The 19486-nt window shown below is 32.3% G+C and overlaps 2 protein-coding genes across 3 annotated transcripts in view; both read right to left on the bottom strand.

The window, feature by feature from the left end:
- The window catches only part of LOC127862507 (neurocalcin-delta B-like), a 95123-nt gene that overhangs the window by 20745 nt on the left and 54892 nt on the right, over positions 1-19486 (bottom strand). The gene's annotated exons all lie outside the window — the stretch shown is intronic.
- Positions 9394-16066, bottom strand: LOC127862506 (neurocalcin-delta B-like). 2 transcript variants are annotated; one of them, XM_052401651.1, is made up of 3 exons: positions 15790-16066; positions 15310-15734; positions 9394-10118 (listed from the first exon to the last, which is right to left on the bottom strand). In XM_052401651.1, exons 1-3 carry the CDS (start codon positions 15809-15811, stop codon positions 9936-9938), a joined length of 630 nt encoding a protein of 209 aa, XP_052257611.1. In that variant the 5' UTR covers positions 15812-16066; the 3' UTR covers positions 9394-9935. The 2 variants fall into 2 exon arrangements, with proteins under 2 accessions (XP_052257611.1, XP_052257612.1); XM_052401652.1 differs by having other exon boundaries at positions 9395-10118; positions 15310-16065.

The raw sequence follows: 19486 nt of genomic DNA, 5'->3' as shown, positions 1-19486 counted from the left end.
ATCGTTGAAACCTTTCATAAAGTAAACGCATCTATTGTAATATTTGATATAATGTTTTAATGTGCCTAAAATCTTTGAGGTTAATTTGAGAACGTGAATAAGAGATGTGTATCTTGACTTTTATCTTGAAAAAAAGGAAGATATCGATTAGAGTAAAGGTTGGTATCCGCTTTCGTATTCTTACGACTAAAAACTAATTGTTCTGGTATTTGTCATTTATTTAAGTATAGGTGTTCATTAAAATATAAAACATGCTTGAAAAAAAGGAAGATATCGATTAGAGTAAAGGTTGGTATCCGCTTTCGTATTCTAACGACTAAAAATAATTGTGTTTTACAGATAACCACATTAAAAGACGGGCCAACCAAAACCTTAATTATGTCTTGTTGAACTCGTTGTATTATTAAATTGAAGAGGACTAATCATAATGAGATTAGAACTAATATTGCATACATATAAATATCACATTTTACAAATACAGAGGATACGTTCTTTTTTTTAGGATACAAATGTTACGTTCCTAAAAAAGACTCGTGTCCGTTATAAAAGCAAATTGGATCTTTAACAATTAACAAATATGAAAGTTTAAAACAATGTATACATGTAGCAACATTAAAATGCATGATAAATGGTGCGTTTTATACATGCACTTTGTTAGATTTTGTGTGTGTGGGAAGCTGAAGCGAATGATGAGACATTCTGCATGTTAACAGCATGTGTGCCCTAAGTTAGAAGTTAAGTATTATTTTGCCGGTCTGGTTAATCCCAGTACCCAATGCCTGAAAAACATCCACTTAGCACATATTGAATTGTTTTTATACAATGTATATCTTAGCAAAGAGTGACATGATCGAAAAGATGTCTTCAACATCGTGTTATATCATGATGCATTTTTTTGCTTCTAGTTTGAAAAACTATTTTCCGCGCTCTTTAGTTCTTTACAACATAATTAGTAGCACATACGTACACGTTGTAATACATTTATTATTTGAAAACATGGGAATATCACAAATTGTAAATCAATGTTATTACGGGAAATGCCAGTTCATTCGAACAGAACTTCATTCACATATTCGAATCACTTGTTCACGCATACTAAATTTCAGTTTGGAGACGATTTAATCATGACATTTTAGTATTGCAGCATTCATGAATGTAATGTTTGCAAAACCGGAGCATAAGTAACAACTTACTCAAAGCAAATGTTTCAGTTAGTCTGAATATAACAAACATTAAACAAGACATTAGTAACATACTGCATTATTAAAATAAAACGTATTTTTGTGATGCTAATTGGTGTGCATTAATAGCACGCATGATGTTCCCCAATATCTAAACGGATGATAAAACGTTATTTCATTACAATGTATCCTTTGTAAAGCTTTCCAATGACGATACCCACGATTATGGAAGCTTCTTTTAAATGTAATCGGATATTTTTTTTATAGAAGGTTGACAGTTTGCCATTTATTTAATGCTTAAGGTAAGTATGTAAGTATGTAATACGGATTTTGAAAAAGTACACATATCGTTGAAACCTTTCATAAAGTAAACGCATCTATTGTAATATTTGATATAATGTTTTAATGTGCCTAAAATCTTTGAGGTTAATTTGAGAACGTGAATAAGAGATGTGTATCTTGACTTTTTGTTGAAGTGCCGATTATAAAATAAACAACTTTTTAAAAACAAAAATTAAACGATATCCGCATGATGGTATTAGACAGTTCCGATGAAAGAGCTTACAATTTAAGACCTTTCTGGCATGTTTTCGTTTAATTAGTCACAGCAAACTTCAAACGATATTCACCTTGTTGATTCAGATAACGAGATAGAATAGACATAACTTTTTAACCACAACTGTTTAAATGATTATCGATACACTTGTTCATAGAACAAATGGAATATCAAGTATCATTAAAGGGTTGATTGTCGAAAGAGGAAGACTAATAAAACTGCCAATGTTTTCAAGTTCGGCAAACAAGGAAAATGTCTGTCACTGTGAAGCATATTTGTATGCATAAACATGGTCGGTGTTTCCCCGATATGATGATAATCGAAGATAATTAACAGGTCTTAAACACAGGTAAACAGGTAATACATTGATCGTCATTTAATTCGCAAAATACCTGTGCAAGGTTAAAGGGACTTGTTAACAGTTTTAAAAAGAATGTATACACAATATTCAAACAAACGAAATAACACAACTGACATACATTTTATATATATATAACTATGTTCGTTTATTGATAATCCTCAATCAAAATCGTAAAAAATGCTTAGCATTTCACCGCTTTTCGTCTACAATTTACCATAAACGTGTATTGCTTACATATGAGGTTTTACCTACATCATCACTTGTGTAATCCCATGTGTGGTTATGGTAACGAGTTAGCTTTTGTTTCTAGAGTTCCCGCTTTTTGTTGCGCACGCGAAAGCCATTACGTGAACACGCGATAGCTTTATATGCCAAGCGATGTTAATTACGTGCTTACCCGATAGCTATTACGTGAGCTCGCGATTGCTGATCAATCAGGATAAGTATCAGAACAGCAATTATCAAACATTCGAATTTTATCTTACAGAAGAGACTCGTACCCGTTATAAAAGCGAATTGGATTATTAAAATAATTATAATATGAAAGTTTAAACAGATATATACATGTAGATACATTAATATGCATGATAAATAGTGCGTTTTATATATGCACTCGGCTAGATCTATTTGCGTGGGAAGCTGAAGTAAATGATGGGACATTCTGAACGTTAACAACCTGTGTGCCCTTAGTTAGAAATTAAGTATTATTTTGCCGCTCTGGTTAATCCCACGACCCAATGCCTTTAAAACATCCACTAAGAACAATTTAAATTCGTATAATACAATGTATATCCAAGCAAAGAGTGATATGATCTCAAAGATATCTTCAACATCGTGTTAATTAATCTTCTAATTTGACAAAACTATTTTCCGCGGTCTTTAATTCTTTACAACATAGTTAGTAGCACACCGAACACGTTTTAATACATTAATTACAGTCGAAACCCGATGGCTCGAACTCGGTTGACTCGAATTTTCGGTTGGCTCGAACTCTCCTCGAAGCGCAGATTTTTTATTGCTATATATTCATATAAATTTATGTCGGATGGCTCAATTTCGCGAGGGTCGCATTATAGGATGGCTCGAACTGTTTTCACAAAACTGTAGTAAAGCATCGGAACCAGGTAAAGGGATGTAAGCATCATACATATATTTAAACTGTACTTAAAGAGTTGTCTTCCTTCCTGAGATCTAAAGGTCATAGGATTTAATTTTATCAGCGAGGATTTAGTATTTGTTTGTTTTGTTATATGCTGTATTAGGTTGTTTGGCCCTTTTTTTCAAATAAACTATTATCTTTTCTGTATAAATAGCATGTGAGCCAGTCATGATTTGAAAAATTGTTGTTGAGGACCGCAATACATGCCCATTACTAAATCTTTATAATTTGTGATTTCCGAGTACTAATTACAAACTTTTAGAGCTATATATAAGTTTATATAAGGTGATGTCATATTTTCGCCGAATGCATAATTTGAGAAGAATTTTGGAGAGCAGCATTATACAATTTTACATGCCAAATATATTGCATGAAGCGGCTCTATTGTTTTTCCTAGGATGGCAAAGGGGCATGGCGCATTACTTTCAAAAAGGGCATTTTAACGCGCAATTTATGCAAATGAAGGGCAAAACGTTCCGTGAATACCTGGTTTAGGGAGAAACATGTAATCGCATCAGAGGCAGTTGTGAGCAAAATATAAACAAGCACATTAAATGGTAATTGATGCTTTTAACTTAATTTAATAATTATTAATAAATTTACCTTGCAATGACCATTTAAGTTCCATGCTGTCTCAGTAAACTGTACAATTGAGTAATAAAAGAAACGAAAAATGACACACGTTATATTTTTATCATTTAAATGAATTACATGTTTTGTGATGCTGATGTTGTGTGGATACAGAAACCCACACTATATTGTCTCCAATTTCTAAATTGATTGTATCACGTCATCTCATTACAATTTATGACTTGTCAGACATTGAAATAGCGAAATTCAACATTAAGGCAATTTCAATTTAATGCTATGGGACATATCTTTACAAGCAGTTGACACCTTGTTATTAAATGCTTCAAGCTGGTAACTTATTTGACTGATCAGACGACCCGTTTCTATTATATCAGCAAGATTTTGTACTTAGCTTTCAAAAAGTAAACATACGTATTGACCTTCGTCGCATTTATTTGCATAACGCCTTTCCGATTATTTTGCGAACGTGAATAAGAAAGGTGTGTAAGGTCTTTTCGTGGAAACAAATGTAACGAATAATTTTCGAAATTTTGTTTTAAATGAAAACAGAAACGATTTCTATAAATGGATTTTATAAACATAATTCACTGTATGGGGAATACATAAGTGTATTTTAATTTAAACCGTATATTATCAACCCGAAACTTAGAGAAATAAAGGTGGAATTATTGTAAAGTTAAAGCATTATACCACATATACGAGTAATTACTAGCATATCATGCCTTTCGATAGAGTCGCTGTGTCTCTGTCATACACGTTGAACACTCATCGCAGTGTTAAAATCTGCATCAGTCACAATACACTCGTAGACTTTGACTACCTATCGCAGTCATCTCATTTTCCCCTCCGGTTCTTCACAGCTGATACTTGCATCGGCGATACTCAGTCAAACAAAAACTGTTCGAAGTCATCATAACCGATTCTGTCCGTATGAAACGCTTGGAATATGTTCTCAGCAAGGATCGTAACGTCAGTTTTACTATAAACTTCTTACTTTTTAACTTCAACAACGTCGTATTTGCCAATCTTTCCTGTTATGGCATGGTGCGCTTTGAAAGTCTGTATGAATAGAAAACATTTCAACCATAGCCAGGTTAGGAATTTCGGGAAATGGAACTGTTAGGCACTTTCCCTTTCAAAATAACAACAATAACTAGGAAAAATCAACTGCATTAGACAAACAGATAAGGAATGTTCTCGGGAAGAAACAAAAGCAATCTCTGACCTTATCAATACTTCCTTGTTTGGTTTTCACCATTTTTTAATGTATTAATGTATTATGTATTTATGTATCAATGTTTTAATGTATTGATGTATTGATGAATTAATGTATTAATGTATTAATATATTAATGTATTAATGTATTAATGTATTAATGTATTAATGTATTAATGTATTGATGTATTAATGTATTAATGTTTTAATGTATTAATGTAGTAATGTAGTTATGTAGTAATGTAGTAATGCATTAATGTATTAATGTATTCGTATATTCGTGTATTCGTGTATTAATGTGTTAATGTATTAATGTATTAATGTATGCATGTGTGCATGTAATCATGTATTCGTGTATTCATGTATTTATGTATTTATGTATGCATGTACGGATGTTTTTATGGATTCATGTATTCATGTATTTATTTATTTATCTATCTATCTATCAATCTATTTATCTATTTATCTATTTATCTATTTATCTATTTATCTATTCATCTAATAATCTATTTATCTATTTATCTATTTATCTATTTATCTATTTATCTATTTATCTATTTATCTATTTATCTATTTATCTATTTATCCATTTATCTACTTATCTACTTATCTACTAATCGATTTATTTATTAACAATTATAAGAGATAGCAGCAGAATATAATAAACAAATGGGTATTATAAAAAGATAAAATAATAAGGTAATGTACATATAATATGTATGTATTTACATAATATTACTTTCAATTAACGAATATAACGCCCACTTGTTTATGCATACATCACAATATTCTGTTACTTCTGCACATTTTATTTTATCATTGATATACATGCCAGTAATTTGGACTTTTTTCAGTCGTTCAAATATACGTATCTGCTTTAAGCTTTTATTTAACCGTGGTTTATTTTTATGTGCATGACTGATCCTTGTTCAGATAGCAATTGGGTTTTCGTACATATAAATAGAGTATTACCATAAATAACATAATCGGTTCCAATGATAAATGCAACAAAATTCTTTTAATTAGCAACATTTTGGTTATAAAAAATATAAAGCGATCGACATCCGCATTAATAATATAAATAAATTTTGTATCAGTCATCAGATATAAAGACCACGGAGATGTATTTGAAGTTGAATATATGTTGTAGTTATAGAGAAATGTAAATTTTATGCTGAACATTTTTAAAGTGAAACAAGAATGACAATGCCAAGAACACAATTTTCATTTTTTTCCAGATTACTTGAGTGAACACTTTGTTTCCCAAGATTCTATGCATAATTACAGCACTAGGCTAAGTAAAAAGGGTGGGTATTGTTTACCCAAGGTCAAATGTCATGGTTCCAAATCCTTTTCTTTTAACAGCATTAAACTCTGGAACTCTTTACAGGAGTCACTCACAGAGGTAAACAGGTTAAAAGGTTTTAAGGTTGCCATTAAAAGTCATTTAATGAATAATATTTAATTTTTATATATGTGTATCTTTTCACTTTTAATAAGCAGATATTAACTTCGGCTTAGGTTTTTATTTTTAATAATTATTAGTTCATACTTCATAACATACATTTTAGCAATATATTTAATTTAGATAATTCATGATACCTCATATCATCAAATTACAACTGTCAAAATATCTATGTGTTGCAATAATTGATAACATTATCAATTGATCTTAGTTTCCAGCTCCTGTCATATTTTCTGAGCACTACTGTGATAATTAGTTTGATCTCTTTTCAACGGTGATATATATTTTTATTTCATTAAATAATTATTTTACTATGAACATAGTTATGTTCAAGGTCAACACAGTTATGTTTAAGGTCTGCCTCTTTTTGTCATGCCACCAATAATAAGGACCACAATTGAAATAAGGGCTTGCTCTTTTTTGTGTTATCCTTGGTTTGGTGAGCATGTCATAGTTTATTGTACATGATATAGTTTTTAATAATTGCTTATTATTTTATTCTATGTTTTGTTGTGGACTGTGTATATGCTTCCTTTGCCGAAATAAATCTATCTATCTATCCATCTATCAATTGAGTTGAATTTGATAAACTTTGAAAGCAAGGGTTGTATATAAGTTACATTTGTACCTTCCCTTCATTGACGCTTGCGAACCAGTAATGTCCCTAGCATTGGATTGACCATTCATCTTTTGTATGGGGTAAGCATTTCAATATGAGATACAAATGTTTCACACTAAACCCTTATTCGCGCAAAGATTAGAGTTTCAATTGAAGTGAGTAGAGATAATCAAAGTTTTACATGTTGAGTTTGATTTAAATATTAAGAAGTCTTTAATTTTTATTATTCGTTTGTCTTAATCTAAGAAAACATTCAGCGGAAACAAAAACTTTATATCATGGATGAATGACTGCAAAACAGTGAGATACAAAACGTCAAGGTAACGTGGTCAAACCTTGAGAAAATCATCAAAAGATTTTACCGAACAAAATTTGTGATTAAAAGTTTCTTATACGTGGAAAAAACAATACCGTTTTGAAATTATATTTTATTTTATTTCAAATGCATGAATCGTTTTGAAGACGAAGTAGATTACGCTATAAAAGGTTTAAAACAGTTTTAATATAATCATTTTATTGATTAGCGCGCATACTTAACTTTAAAGTAACAATAACATAAATTAGTATCGTACAATGCTGAGGTCGTCCTCTCACTAAATGATTTAGTCTTTGACTTTAAGTCGGTCAATGCGCTGTTAACGTAAGATAAACACAGGCAATACCTCTTCAATATTCATGCTGAGACATGTGTTTTTAAATTAATACATTAAAGCGATTGCATTTTTTTATTACATGTAGACAGTCAATGTTCGTTGTACACATACAATAGTGTTAACGAATTCGGACTTACGCAACACTATTGAGGTCAGATAAATTTAGTTACGCGTGACTTAGGTGAACATTTAGTTGCCATCGAGGCGATTCATTTAATTGAAATGTTAAGATATATAAACTATTGTTTGTATTAAAACATGTAAAGAGTGTACTAAAATTATAACTGTTAAACCGCAAGTGCATGATTAAACAATTATTCATGGATGAACGTAAAGAATGTATTGCATAACATTGCACAGATTGTATTTAAAAGCAATAGCTCAAACGAACCCCTCACCAGTTTAGAGTTTAATTTGTATACGTTTTAGCTACTTTTGCAAAAAAAAAATGATGTCTTGTTTAACCTCACTTGTGTTAACGCAACATATATGTACATCTCCCATCACTGTAGGGAAGCACTTTGCTTTCAACCGGATTTTGGAATTGAACACGTGTACTGTGGTCGGTGTTTGTTGTAAGTGATCGTCAAATATGAGCAGGTCGCAGTGGTAAATAATCCATCTTTTCAACATTACCATTTTTGTTGATATCCTTATCCTAATCACAGCCATCATCTTCATCGTCATCAGGAGCAATAATTCAGATACCAGACATGATTATTCTTGATATTTTCATATAAAATGAAGGGATCTTGGTCGATTATTAAATATTGATTATCTAGTGATGAGAAAATTGCTGTTGTCAATGACGATAATGAGTATGATGGAGACATTATTATATGATGATGGTGAATTTAGTGATAATGATAATCATAAAGATCATATAGACTTTGATGATGATGATAATTATGTCGAATTATGACAGAGACGATTATAATGATGACGACGACTATGATAATCATGACTGAACTGACAAAATGAGGATTGCTAGACACACCCAACGTACGTTTTGTTTCAATATACTACTTAAACGCACTGTGGTATTGACCAAACAGCTAACGCACTTCGAGTTTGAAGACCGAAGTTGTGTTTACACCAAAGTACAGTGTCTCTGTTTATACGCAAGTGAACAACTTCAGTACATTCAACGCTTTTATTTTAATATATGCGATATATAGATAAACTTCAAGTTGTTGCACGCAAACGTAAACTTGAAGTTACGTAGACACAAAAAGGCGAATAATTTCTCTGATTGGCAGTTCAACGTAATGAGCCAAAAGACATGTGCAGTGTTTTCAATTGCAAATCTGTTGTAGTAGCAGAGATATTTACGTATTGCATATGGCAGTGATTACAATTGCAAATTTGTTGTAGTAGCAGAGATAATAACGTATTGCATATGGCAGTGTTTTTAATTGAAAATCGTTTGTAGTAACAGAGATATTTACGTATTGCATATGTCAGTGTTTACAATTGTAAATCTGTTGTAGTAACAGAGATGTTTACGTATTGCATCCGAACTAATATACATTTCATCTTACATGAACTTGCTTAGTACAAAATGGGGTATAATTTTACTAAAATGCTGTTAATTATCTTGGTCAGTAATTATTTATAAAGTCCAGGAACACATTTGAAGTTTTATTTGAAATGGAATACTTACACCACACAAATAAACACCGAAAATGAACACATTTGATGTTATCGCATTGGAACGGTCAATGCAAAATCACATGGAGGTCTTTTTTACAGGATTGTCGGCTAACACGCCTGAACATCACATGTCACCCATACATATCTATGAAATCAAAACATTTCCATATTGCGTGATTGTCATGGATAATAGGGAAAAGAAAATAATAAAATACTAGTACATCGCTCTGACAAGGTTTTCAGTCTAGGAAATCTGAGTTTTGTCAAAATGGTTAGCATGCGATACAAACACATTCATTTTCCATTTTGTTTTCGTTAATAAACTGATCTTTAGATTTATAATGGTGAAAACATGAAGAAACGTACGGTCGTTTATTCCCGGTCCAAATGCTAATATGTGAGATTATGTCACATTTATTTTGCTAAATTATTCTTAGCATTGCTCTCTCCAAACGGTCAATGTTTCAAATGGTAGTCTCAACTCATACTGGTGCGGGAAGTAACATGTTCACTAGCGTGTCGTTGTGTTCGGCAGCTTTTTGGAACTCTTCGAAAGTTATCTTGCCGTCCTTGTTTTCGTCTGCTTCTTCGAAGAGACGATCGGCAAACTCGTCTGGTGTCTCTTCACCGAGAAACAATTCAACTGTTACCACGTCTGCAACGGCCTTAAAAGTCAAGCGGAAGGCGGTATTAATACCATATTGCACTACAGATATTGATAGACACAGAAAATAATTATAGTTGCCAAACACCTCATTGGCGTTACCAGAACATATTTTCAACCTAGTCATTTCAGCTCAATTAAATTTAAAGCCGACGGCCTTTTTGAAACGGTCTCGAGTTCATTTCTTGGATAGAACCCGCATATGATGTCCTTTGGTTCAGATCGAAGGAACACTCCCAGAGTGGGGATTGAAATCGTGACCTACGGTATCTAGGCGGACACCATATCCACTACGTTACGGTGATTATATATCCACTTAGTCCCGACGACGGAACTAGTTCTCAAACTCATACCGGTATGTATTTCAAAAGGGTCATTAAAATAATAAACTTACAAAACGTTTATGTTTAGAATAATATAAAATAATCATAACATCAAGAAAAAATTGATGATAAATTTTGCTTTTCGCGAGGATTCAAATCCGATTCCTTAATAAGCAAATCTCACGCGATACCGCTGTGCCATTTAGAATGTTAACGTCGTATAACATAAATTAGCACCTGCATCGTTCTTTCCTGTTACTACTACTCATTCGTTCCAAATTATATTATAAGTGTTACAAACGCAAATATATGTTCTTGTTTTTCTATTTTAATCGCCGATTATTTAATGAAGCTTTATTTGGAATAAAACTTAGTCCAGGTTATTCAGCCTGCATGAATGTTGCGTTTTATTTCACTTAAGAATGTATGTTTTTTTGGTTTTTTTTGGGAGGGGAAGTTAATTAATAATTTAAACAATTTGTGAACATGATCATTTGAAATAAGTCTTTTACCTGGCAGCATGGTAAATAAAGTTTTCAATTTAATACAAAAAAAATATTTGTTCAATTATGTTTGAATATGTTTGCATCATGATTGTTTACAGGAAATAAGGTTCGATACGTGGTTATTTAACATCTGGAAATACCGCATCAAAGCCCCGAAGCGTTGTTAATTGTTCCAAGAAGAATTTAAAATTGAACGCTTATTTTTAAATAACTGCTTGTCGAATTTTCAAAATCCTTTAATACTTTGTAATCATGATACCAACAGTTTATGTTCAACATATAATCGAAGTCGACGAAACGATCCTACCTGTTGTTTAACAAAACTGTTCGATGCTAGATCTACCGAAAACGGAAGTTGAAATGTAGCATACTCAAGAATATGGCAACATTTACCTGTCAAAATTCGTGTTGCCATGTGAGCTAGCAAATCAGATGTTTGGTCGAGTTGTAACTAGCCATTTTTCACAAAACGAAACATATGCATTTTTAGTTTTTCGCGTAGCGAACAGCTAATGTTGTTACTGAAAATTTCAAGTCAGTTCGGCTTATCTACGGAAAGCCTACTACCCGCCACACCTGCCGTATCCGCGCGAGAAAGAGTTGTATAATTTATGCAAGAAGTTTGAGTACTCAAATTATATCGATTCACAAATGGAAACATTATTTGAATATCATGTTAAATGGAATATTTTTGAACGGAGCTTATATAGAAAAGAATCAATAAACAATGTTTGTATACGTGTCGCGGAAGAAATTATTTATGAATGATTAAAATAGTCCACTATCTGCTGCGTCTTAATGACGTAGTACAAGTCATTCATGATCTGAGGCTATTAATAGATTCCGGAAAACAACGCAATTGTATAAGGTTACGCTTGTTTATATTCGCAATTAATAAAACGTTGAACATAAGTTCAACAATAACTTCAGAGATACGATAGACAACAACAAAAATGCTTCATAATCGCTTAAACCGAATATAAAAAAAAAACAATTAATTATAAAAAGAATTATCTGTTTCGTAATCTCGTTCATGCTTCTAAAGCGGGGTTAAATTTGATATTTCTGAGAAACGTTCTTTTGTTCTCAACAAATAGCGGCGATCTTTTGTATTTACGGGTGCTAACAACGCAATAGTAGAAGGTTAAGCTTGTTTATATTCACAGTTCTCAATTTATAAAACGTTGAACATGAGTTCACCAATTACTACAGGTATACTATAGACAACCTCAAAAATGCTTTAAAATCGATAAAACCGAATATTTAAAAACAACTAAATATAACAAGAAATATCTTTTAAAAAGGTAGTCGGCGTAAATGCTGAATTTGAAATAAAGTTTGCAATTTACGTTTCTAAATAAATAAACTGAAAAAAAAGTTGAACTATTGTTTGGTTTTGTTTTTCACTTGTAAGTCGCATATTCACCGCATGAAATGTGTGTCATCATTGTCAAACCACAAATTAGTGTAAGTAGATAAAAATTATATTACGGGAGTGCACATCATATGTGTCCTCACATGCCTTATTATGAGTATATTTCTTCACTTTCGAAATATATCGTATCTTAATATTTGATTTAAACGCAGTTTTCTTTCGACACATTCAAATCCCACTTTCATAGCCGCGTCATGCGAAAATGGGTCTTATGCGTTTCGGCCAGCGTATCTTAAACCTTACATGTGCATTTGCGCAGTCTGGTCAGAGGCGATGCTGTTCGCTATAAAATCACTCAATGTGTCATGGTCTCATTATGTATCACCTGACCAGACTGAGAGATGCGCAGGCTGAATAGGCTATATATATGATGGGCGCATATGGAAACAGACCCATTTTCGCATGACGAGGGTCATTAAAAATCTCATTGCGAATTGTAAATAGCACATTTTCGAACAATGCTTTTCGATACAAAATTGAATTCAAAATAGCAAACTTGTAAATAAGGACAGCCTATCAAGGCGTTCAGGAACGATTTCCAGACGTGCTGACCGAGTACGGCAAACATTGTGGTTGGATAATTAAACGATTTTTCTCTTATCGTGACACTATACTATTCAGGTAATGTTTGTTTTCTCATCTTGAAAACAAAACTGTGTTTAGCGATAGTCAATTATATATTCCCCGGACGATTTAGTGAACGAGTACTGACCCTGAAATTCTGCGAGATGGGTTTTAATGCGTAATTGTAACTGGGCCACAATTTGTGTCGTTTGAACATACAGAGAGTAGACCGGAATTCCTTACACTGAACAGTGCTACATCATTTGCGCTGAGCACAGCCACTGTGATGTAGTCAAAATTCAGAGGTTTTATCTCGAATCAGCTTATGAAATATTCGAAAATATTCACGCGTGTCTGCTGGCGTTATGTAAAAGTCATTTAAGGTGAAAAGCTGGGTAAAACAGCTATGCCGAAAACGCGCATTAGTGCTCTATACCTATGTTTAGGTCAGAGTTATTGACACCGTGTGAACTGCTAGTGTAACAAGTAAATGCATAAACAACAAAGTACGGATCAACAGGGCTGTCTTTATGACTACCTAATTCGTGAGTAAAAAGTATTGCTCGCAGATTTATGTTTTATTTATTTTCATCAATTATCTTTTTGTATATTTTGAATTTGTATATGGTGTCAAAAATCAAAAGTTTTGTACAGGGAATTTTCATCATGAAATTATATTCTTAGTAAGATATTTATTCGATATTCCAACAATATTCATTTAATATGATGGTGATTGCAAATTGTCTTTATATTCAGTTCTCATTTCCATTTTCATCATACTTTCTATGCTTTCAGAACTTCCAAAACGAGCCATGTTTTTGTTATTTTATCTCTTTAAAATGAATAGGATGGTACAAAGTGCACACAAATCTCGACCCGTGCGTTATGACACACTCTTTATAAATTTGAATGGCGTGTGTTCATTTCAAACTTGTGATTAATTTTGAAAAATGAGTTGCGTCTTAAATTAAGCAATAGCGAACAACTTCAGTGCCTTCAGGCTTTGATTAAATACAGTCTTCGGAATGTAGAGTTTTAATGTAAAATAGTTAAAGCACAATTTTACATTTATATCATCCTTTACAGTGAGCGTGCCGTTGTGTATGTTAATTTGTAAAAAAGCGATGTCTCGGTATGCGTTTACTTTAAAGATATACATGTGTCATACTGTGCATGGTGAGGTTCTATGCATATGTTTGCATATATTTGTGCATTTACCTACATGTCGAGTCACAGCTCATATGATGCAGTAACTTACGATAGGTTTTATAGATTTCGTTCTAAGATATTAACGTTATTTGAATGATTAAATAGTACTGTTAATCTTCAGTGATATTATCTTATCATTTTAAAGCATTCACGATTATTATTTACAACAAAATTAAAAAAAAATAGCCACGAATCATGAGGACACCTGATATGTGCTAGTAACACAATCATTAAAAAGAAATATCGAAAGAAAGTAAACACAAAGGTATGTGTTCATTTATAATTAAATTAGCAAGTTCATGTGGAAAGTATATGTGTAAATTTCGTGCTATCTATTGTAAAATCTAATGGCGATAAATTACAGCTGTATATTTTGTAAATGGAAGTGTTTAGTGTATAGTAAGTTTTTTTATAATCAATTCAGATTTGTTTTAGTTTTGTCTCTCTTGAAGTGTAAGGTCCAATAGTATGGTAGTTTATTTTATATACACATACATGTTGCAAACACACAATGCTTCGAGATCTACGTATAAATTAAATTTGTAATTTCGTGTAATAAACAATGTTTGAATTTAATTTGCATTTTATTTAAAAAAAAATCATATTATTCGTTTTTTTACATTGAATGACAAATGTGTGCTTAATTAAATGATCACTGGGCATATAGTAATACAATTAGTATATGGTCGTCATTGTGGCAGATAAAAATATATACATATTCTTGTATATGTACCAAACTATGGACAAAGCACTCGTTAGAGTTAGTAAATACAGGTAATATATTTTGTACAACAGGAGACGGTACCTTTATACACGCGATTACCAACGGGGGTATTTGGTAAAACTCGTAATATTTCTTACTAACAGCGAACACATAATCACGTTTTTTGTTTTGTTTTTGTCGTTATGAAGGCAGTTCGACCGGCCGTGTATTGATTTTAAGATAATAATTACACAAAGACTACAAGCAAAGCAATTTTTTTTACATAATCTATATTTTTTATTATGTTGCGGAATCCATGAGCCGCAATGCATAATAAGAATAAATTAACATAATTTTAGCATAATGAATCAACTTCACATGTGTCACAAATGTTATTATTTAAGCCGTTTTGAAGTGTTAACAAAAATAACAGAAACAAAAAATGTCGTTACCCGTACGATAAGACGCATCTCATGGCGGTCTATAGTGTTACTCCTGTCTTTATCGTAAACGTCAAAGGCCCATTTCATTTTCTTTATCCTCATCTCTTGGTCCGCTTCCACAAGACATGCTTCCGTGACGCTCAGCCCGACAACGAATTCCTCGAACTCCACGAAGCCATTATGGTCTGTATCGAAAGCATGGAAGATGTTTCTGGCAAGAGCGGAAATTTCGCTCTTTCCATGAAAAGCTTCAATGTAGACTTTAACAAAATCGTCTTCACTTAGCTTGCCTTTGCCCCCTGATTGCCGCTGGAAATCCTTGAAGATTTGAATTGCGTCGTCAATTTCCAAGTTCGTACATTTTGAAATGATTTCGTTTAAGTATTTTCCCTTCGGTCGCGTACTTGCGTTACCCATATTTAGAACCTTAAAAATATATATTCAATATACAAAGTGTGTTTTTAATAACACAAATAGCCTTATGCTAAAGAAGCGTTAAGCGTCCGGACATCTAACGCTGCAGTCCTCTTTAAACGGATAGACTGATATCGCAAACACAATCCTCTGAAGCCAATCAGTTGTATTTACCCCCTGCTATTTAATTGTATTCCTCTGTCAAGTTTAACCGATGTGATGTAATAACTATTTTACTTCCTGTTCCTACAATGTCGGCGTTTCCTCTGTTAAGATTCTACATAATATGCGAGCTCACACTAGGACTCACCCGCCTATTTAGACACATCAACGCTTAGGCAAAGTGAATCTTTCGGTTTTCAGAACTGTACTTGTTTCGAAAAAGAATACGCCCAGTATCTAGTTAAATAAATAACACAAACTATTCGAAACTGTTCGAATTAGGAATGCCATTACATTAATAATTTAGTGAACCGTTTCACTATATGCAAGCCTGTCTTCAGACGTAACAGCCAATGTTCGTGCTCATATTGAAACATAATATTGAAGTTTTCATTTTACGTTCTACTCGACAAGCTCCGTAGTTTTTTTTGTAAATAACAGTTATATATTGTCATTATTCAACACTGATATATGTTTTGTAATGTGTTATCATTATATATATTCTTGATTTTTCTTAAATCTGATATCGCGAATCCAAAAATTGTTTGCATCACACGAACAATAACCGACAATGACAATCAATATTATATCAACTGCATGTACTAAACAGTATTAATTGTGCTCACAGGTGATTGAGCTTCGACTATGACTGTATTTAATGAATGCTACCGGGAAGCAAACATATACAAACTTTGTCCTTAGTCAGTTCAAATACTTCATCATTTAACCTCATGTGCAATAGTAAGGACTTAAAACCAGTAATGTTTCACAGATAACCACATTAAAAGACGGGCCAACCAAAACCTTAATTATATCTTGTTGATCTCGTTGTATTATTCAATTGAAGAGGACTGATTGTAATGAGATTAGAACTAATATCGTATTCAAATAAACATCAAATTTTACAAATACAGAGGATACATGTATTTTATGTTCTTTTTTATGAGATACAAATGTTATGTTCCAAAAAAGACTCGTACCCGTTATAAAAGCAAATAAGATTATTAAAATTAACAAAATATGAAAGTTTAAACAGATGTATACATGTACAAACATTACAATGCGTGATAAATGGTGCGTTTTATGCATGTAATCGGCTAGATCTATTTGTGTGGGAGCTGAAGCGAATGATGAGACATTCTAAACGTTAACAGCCTGTGTGCCCGCAGTTTGAAATTAAGTATTATTTTGCCGTTCTGTTTAATCCCACGACCCAATGCCTGAAAAACATCCACTGAGAATAAGTTTAATTTGTATAATACAATGTATATCTAAGTATAGAGGGACCAGATCTAAGAGTTCTTCAACATCGTGTTATACTAGTATCATGGTCATCTTCTAATTTGACAAAACTATTTTCCGCGCTCTTTAATTCTTTACAAAGCACATCCGAACACGTTTTAATACATGAATTATTTGGAAAACATGGCAACAGAACAAATTGTAACTCAGTGTTGTTACGGGAAATGCCAGTTTATTCGAATAGAACGTTATTTACATCTTCGCATCATTTATGCACGCATACTAAATTTTAATTTGGAGACCATTTAATAGTGACGTTTTAGTATTTCAGCATTCATGAATGTTATGTTTGCGAAACCGGAGCTTAAGTTAACACTTCCTCAAAGGTAATTTATCAGCAAGCCTGAATATGTCAAACATTAAAAATGACATTAGTGGCATATGCATTATTCAAACGAAATATATTTTTGTAATGCTTAGTCGTGTGCCATTAATAGCACGCATGATGTTCCCCTATATCTAGACGGATGATAAAACGTTATTTTATTACAATGTATCCTTTGTAAAGCTTTCAAATGATGATTCCCACGATTATGGAAGCTTCTATGAAATGAAATCGGCTATTTCTTTATAGAGGGTTGTCAGTTTTTTTAATAATATAGAGAGTTCTGTTTTTGTCGTAATAATATTTTGTGATACTACGTGAATTACTGATATAAAGTATACATCACATCACTGATCGTATAAGCACGGATGGCCGAGTGGTCTAAGCGATAATTTTTTACTCCAGGTGTCAGTGGTTCGAGCCCAGTTGAGCGTTACTTTTTTTTTTCTTTATTTTTATTATTTTTTTAATGGAGCTTTTTAGATCCAATGTTTATATTTATCAATAAAAAGCATTTAATGACAAACTTCAATACATCCCAAAATATGCGACAGGCCCCTTTAATGCTTTAGGTAAGTATGTAATACGGATTTTAACAGAGAACATATCTCGTTAACACCTATCATAAAGTAAACGCATATGTTGTAATATTTGATATAATGTTTTCATGTGCGTAAAATCTTCGACGTAAATTTGAGAACGGGAATAAGAGAGTGGAATATGGACCTTTTGTTGAAGTGCCAATTAAAAAACTAAATGTGCGAACACCTTTTTAGTAACAACAAACTTAATAAGATATTCACTTTGTTAATTCAGATAACCAGATAGAAAAGACATAACTATTTAAGCATAAGTTTTTAAATGATATACCTGTTCATAGAAAAAAATGGAATGTCAAGTATCATTGAAGGGTTGATTGTCGAAAGAGGAAGTGAAGAGATAAATAAAAAATTCGATTATGATCCGATCTTTATAAAACTATCAATGTTTTCAAGGATGGAAAACAAGGAAAAGATCTTTCACGTTTGTATGAATAAAACATGGTCGGTGTTTACCCAATATGGTGATAATTGAAGATAATAAACAGGTCTTAAACACAGGTAAACAGGTAATACATTGATCGTCATTTAATTCGCAAAATACCTGTGCAAGGTTAAAGGGACTTGTTCACAGTTTTAAAAAGAATGTATACACTATATACAAAAAAACAAAATAACACAACTGACATACATTTTATAAATATATGACTATGTTCGTTTATTGATAATCCTCAATCAGAATCGTAAGAACATATAAAGCATTTCACCGCTTTTTGTCAGTAAATTTTGAAGTGCAAGGTTATATCTTTGCCATACATCAATGGACAGGAAAGAAACTTAAATATGATCTGTAAGTCATGCAGGTAGACAACATACCAAAAATAAGATCAGTATCTTAAAGCATTTTGAAAAAAAAACATGAAAATTCCCATTTTCAATGGCCGTCACTTTGTAAAAGATCAATGGACCTGAAAGAAATGCAAAATTGATATGTAAGTCATGCAGGTGTTCTCACATACCAAATATCAGATAGATATTTCAAATTGTTTAGAAAACGACTCCAGAAATGAAATGCTTCACGTACAGACAAACCAACTGACAGACCACTCTATTATACTAGGTCAAAAAGCTTTAAACTTTGAGTCTGCCACTTAGAATTTCAACTGGAAGATATGCTGGTCAAAATATACCACAATATGAATGTTATTGCCTTTTTTGTAACAAATTGGATGATGAAGATGAGTTTCGTTTTGTTTGTAAATGTCCTTTACACACTAATATGAGAAGAAACTACCTAAAGAAATCTTATAACATTAGACCCTATGTTTATAAATTCCACAAATTGCTGAATACAACGAATAAAGTTGAACTTATTGAAGTAGCCAAATTTGAAAAGAAGCTCTGATTTTAAGAAATAATATTTCTAACGTTGTTACTTAACTTC

The sequence above is a fragment of the Dreissena polymorpha genome, chromosome 16 (genome assembly GCF_020536995.1).
Source record: "Dreissena polymorpha isolate Duluth1 chromosome 16, UMN_Dpol_1.0, whole genome shotgun sequence".
In the NCBI taxonomy this organism is placed as follows: domain Eukaryota; kingdom Metazoa; phylum Mollusca; class Bivalvia; order Myida; family Dreissenidae; genus Dreissena; species Dreissena polymorpha.
Note: the sequence above shows the minus strand (reverse complement) of the source record. Positions and strands in the feature narration are given on the sequence as shown.

Coding starts and splice junctions, on each gene's coding strand:
- LOC127862506 (XM_052401651.1), bottom strand. CDS start 15,811: ATGTCCGGACGCTTAACGCTTC. Junction 15,735..15,789: donor GTCCGGACGCTTAACGCTTC/TTTAGCATAAGG, acceptor ATTGAATATATA/TTTTTAAGGTTCTAAATATG. Junction 10,119..15,309: donor AGATGCGTCTTATCGTACGG/GTAACGACATTT, acceptor TTGACTTTTAAG/GCCGTTGCAGACGTGGTAAC.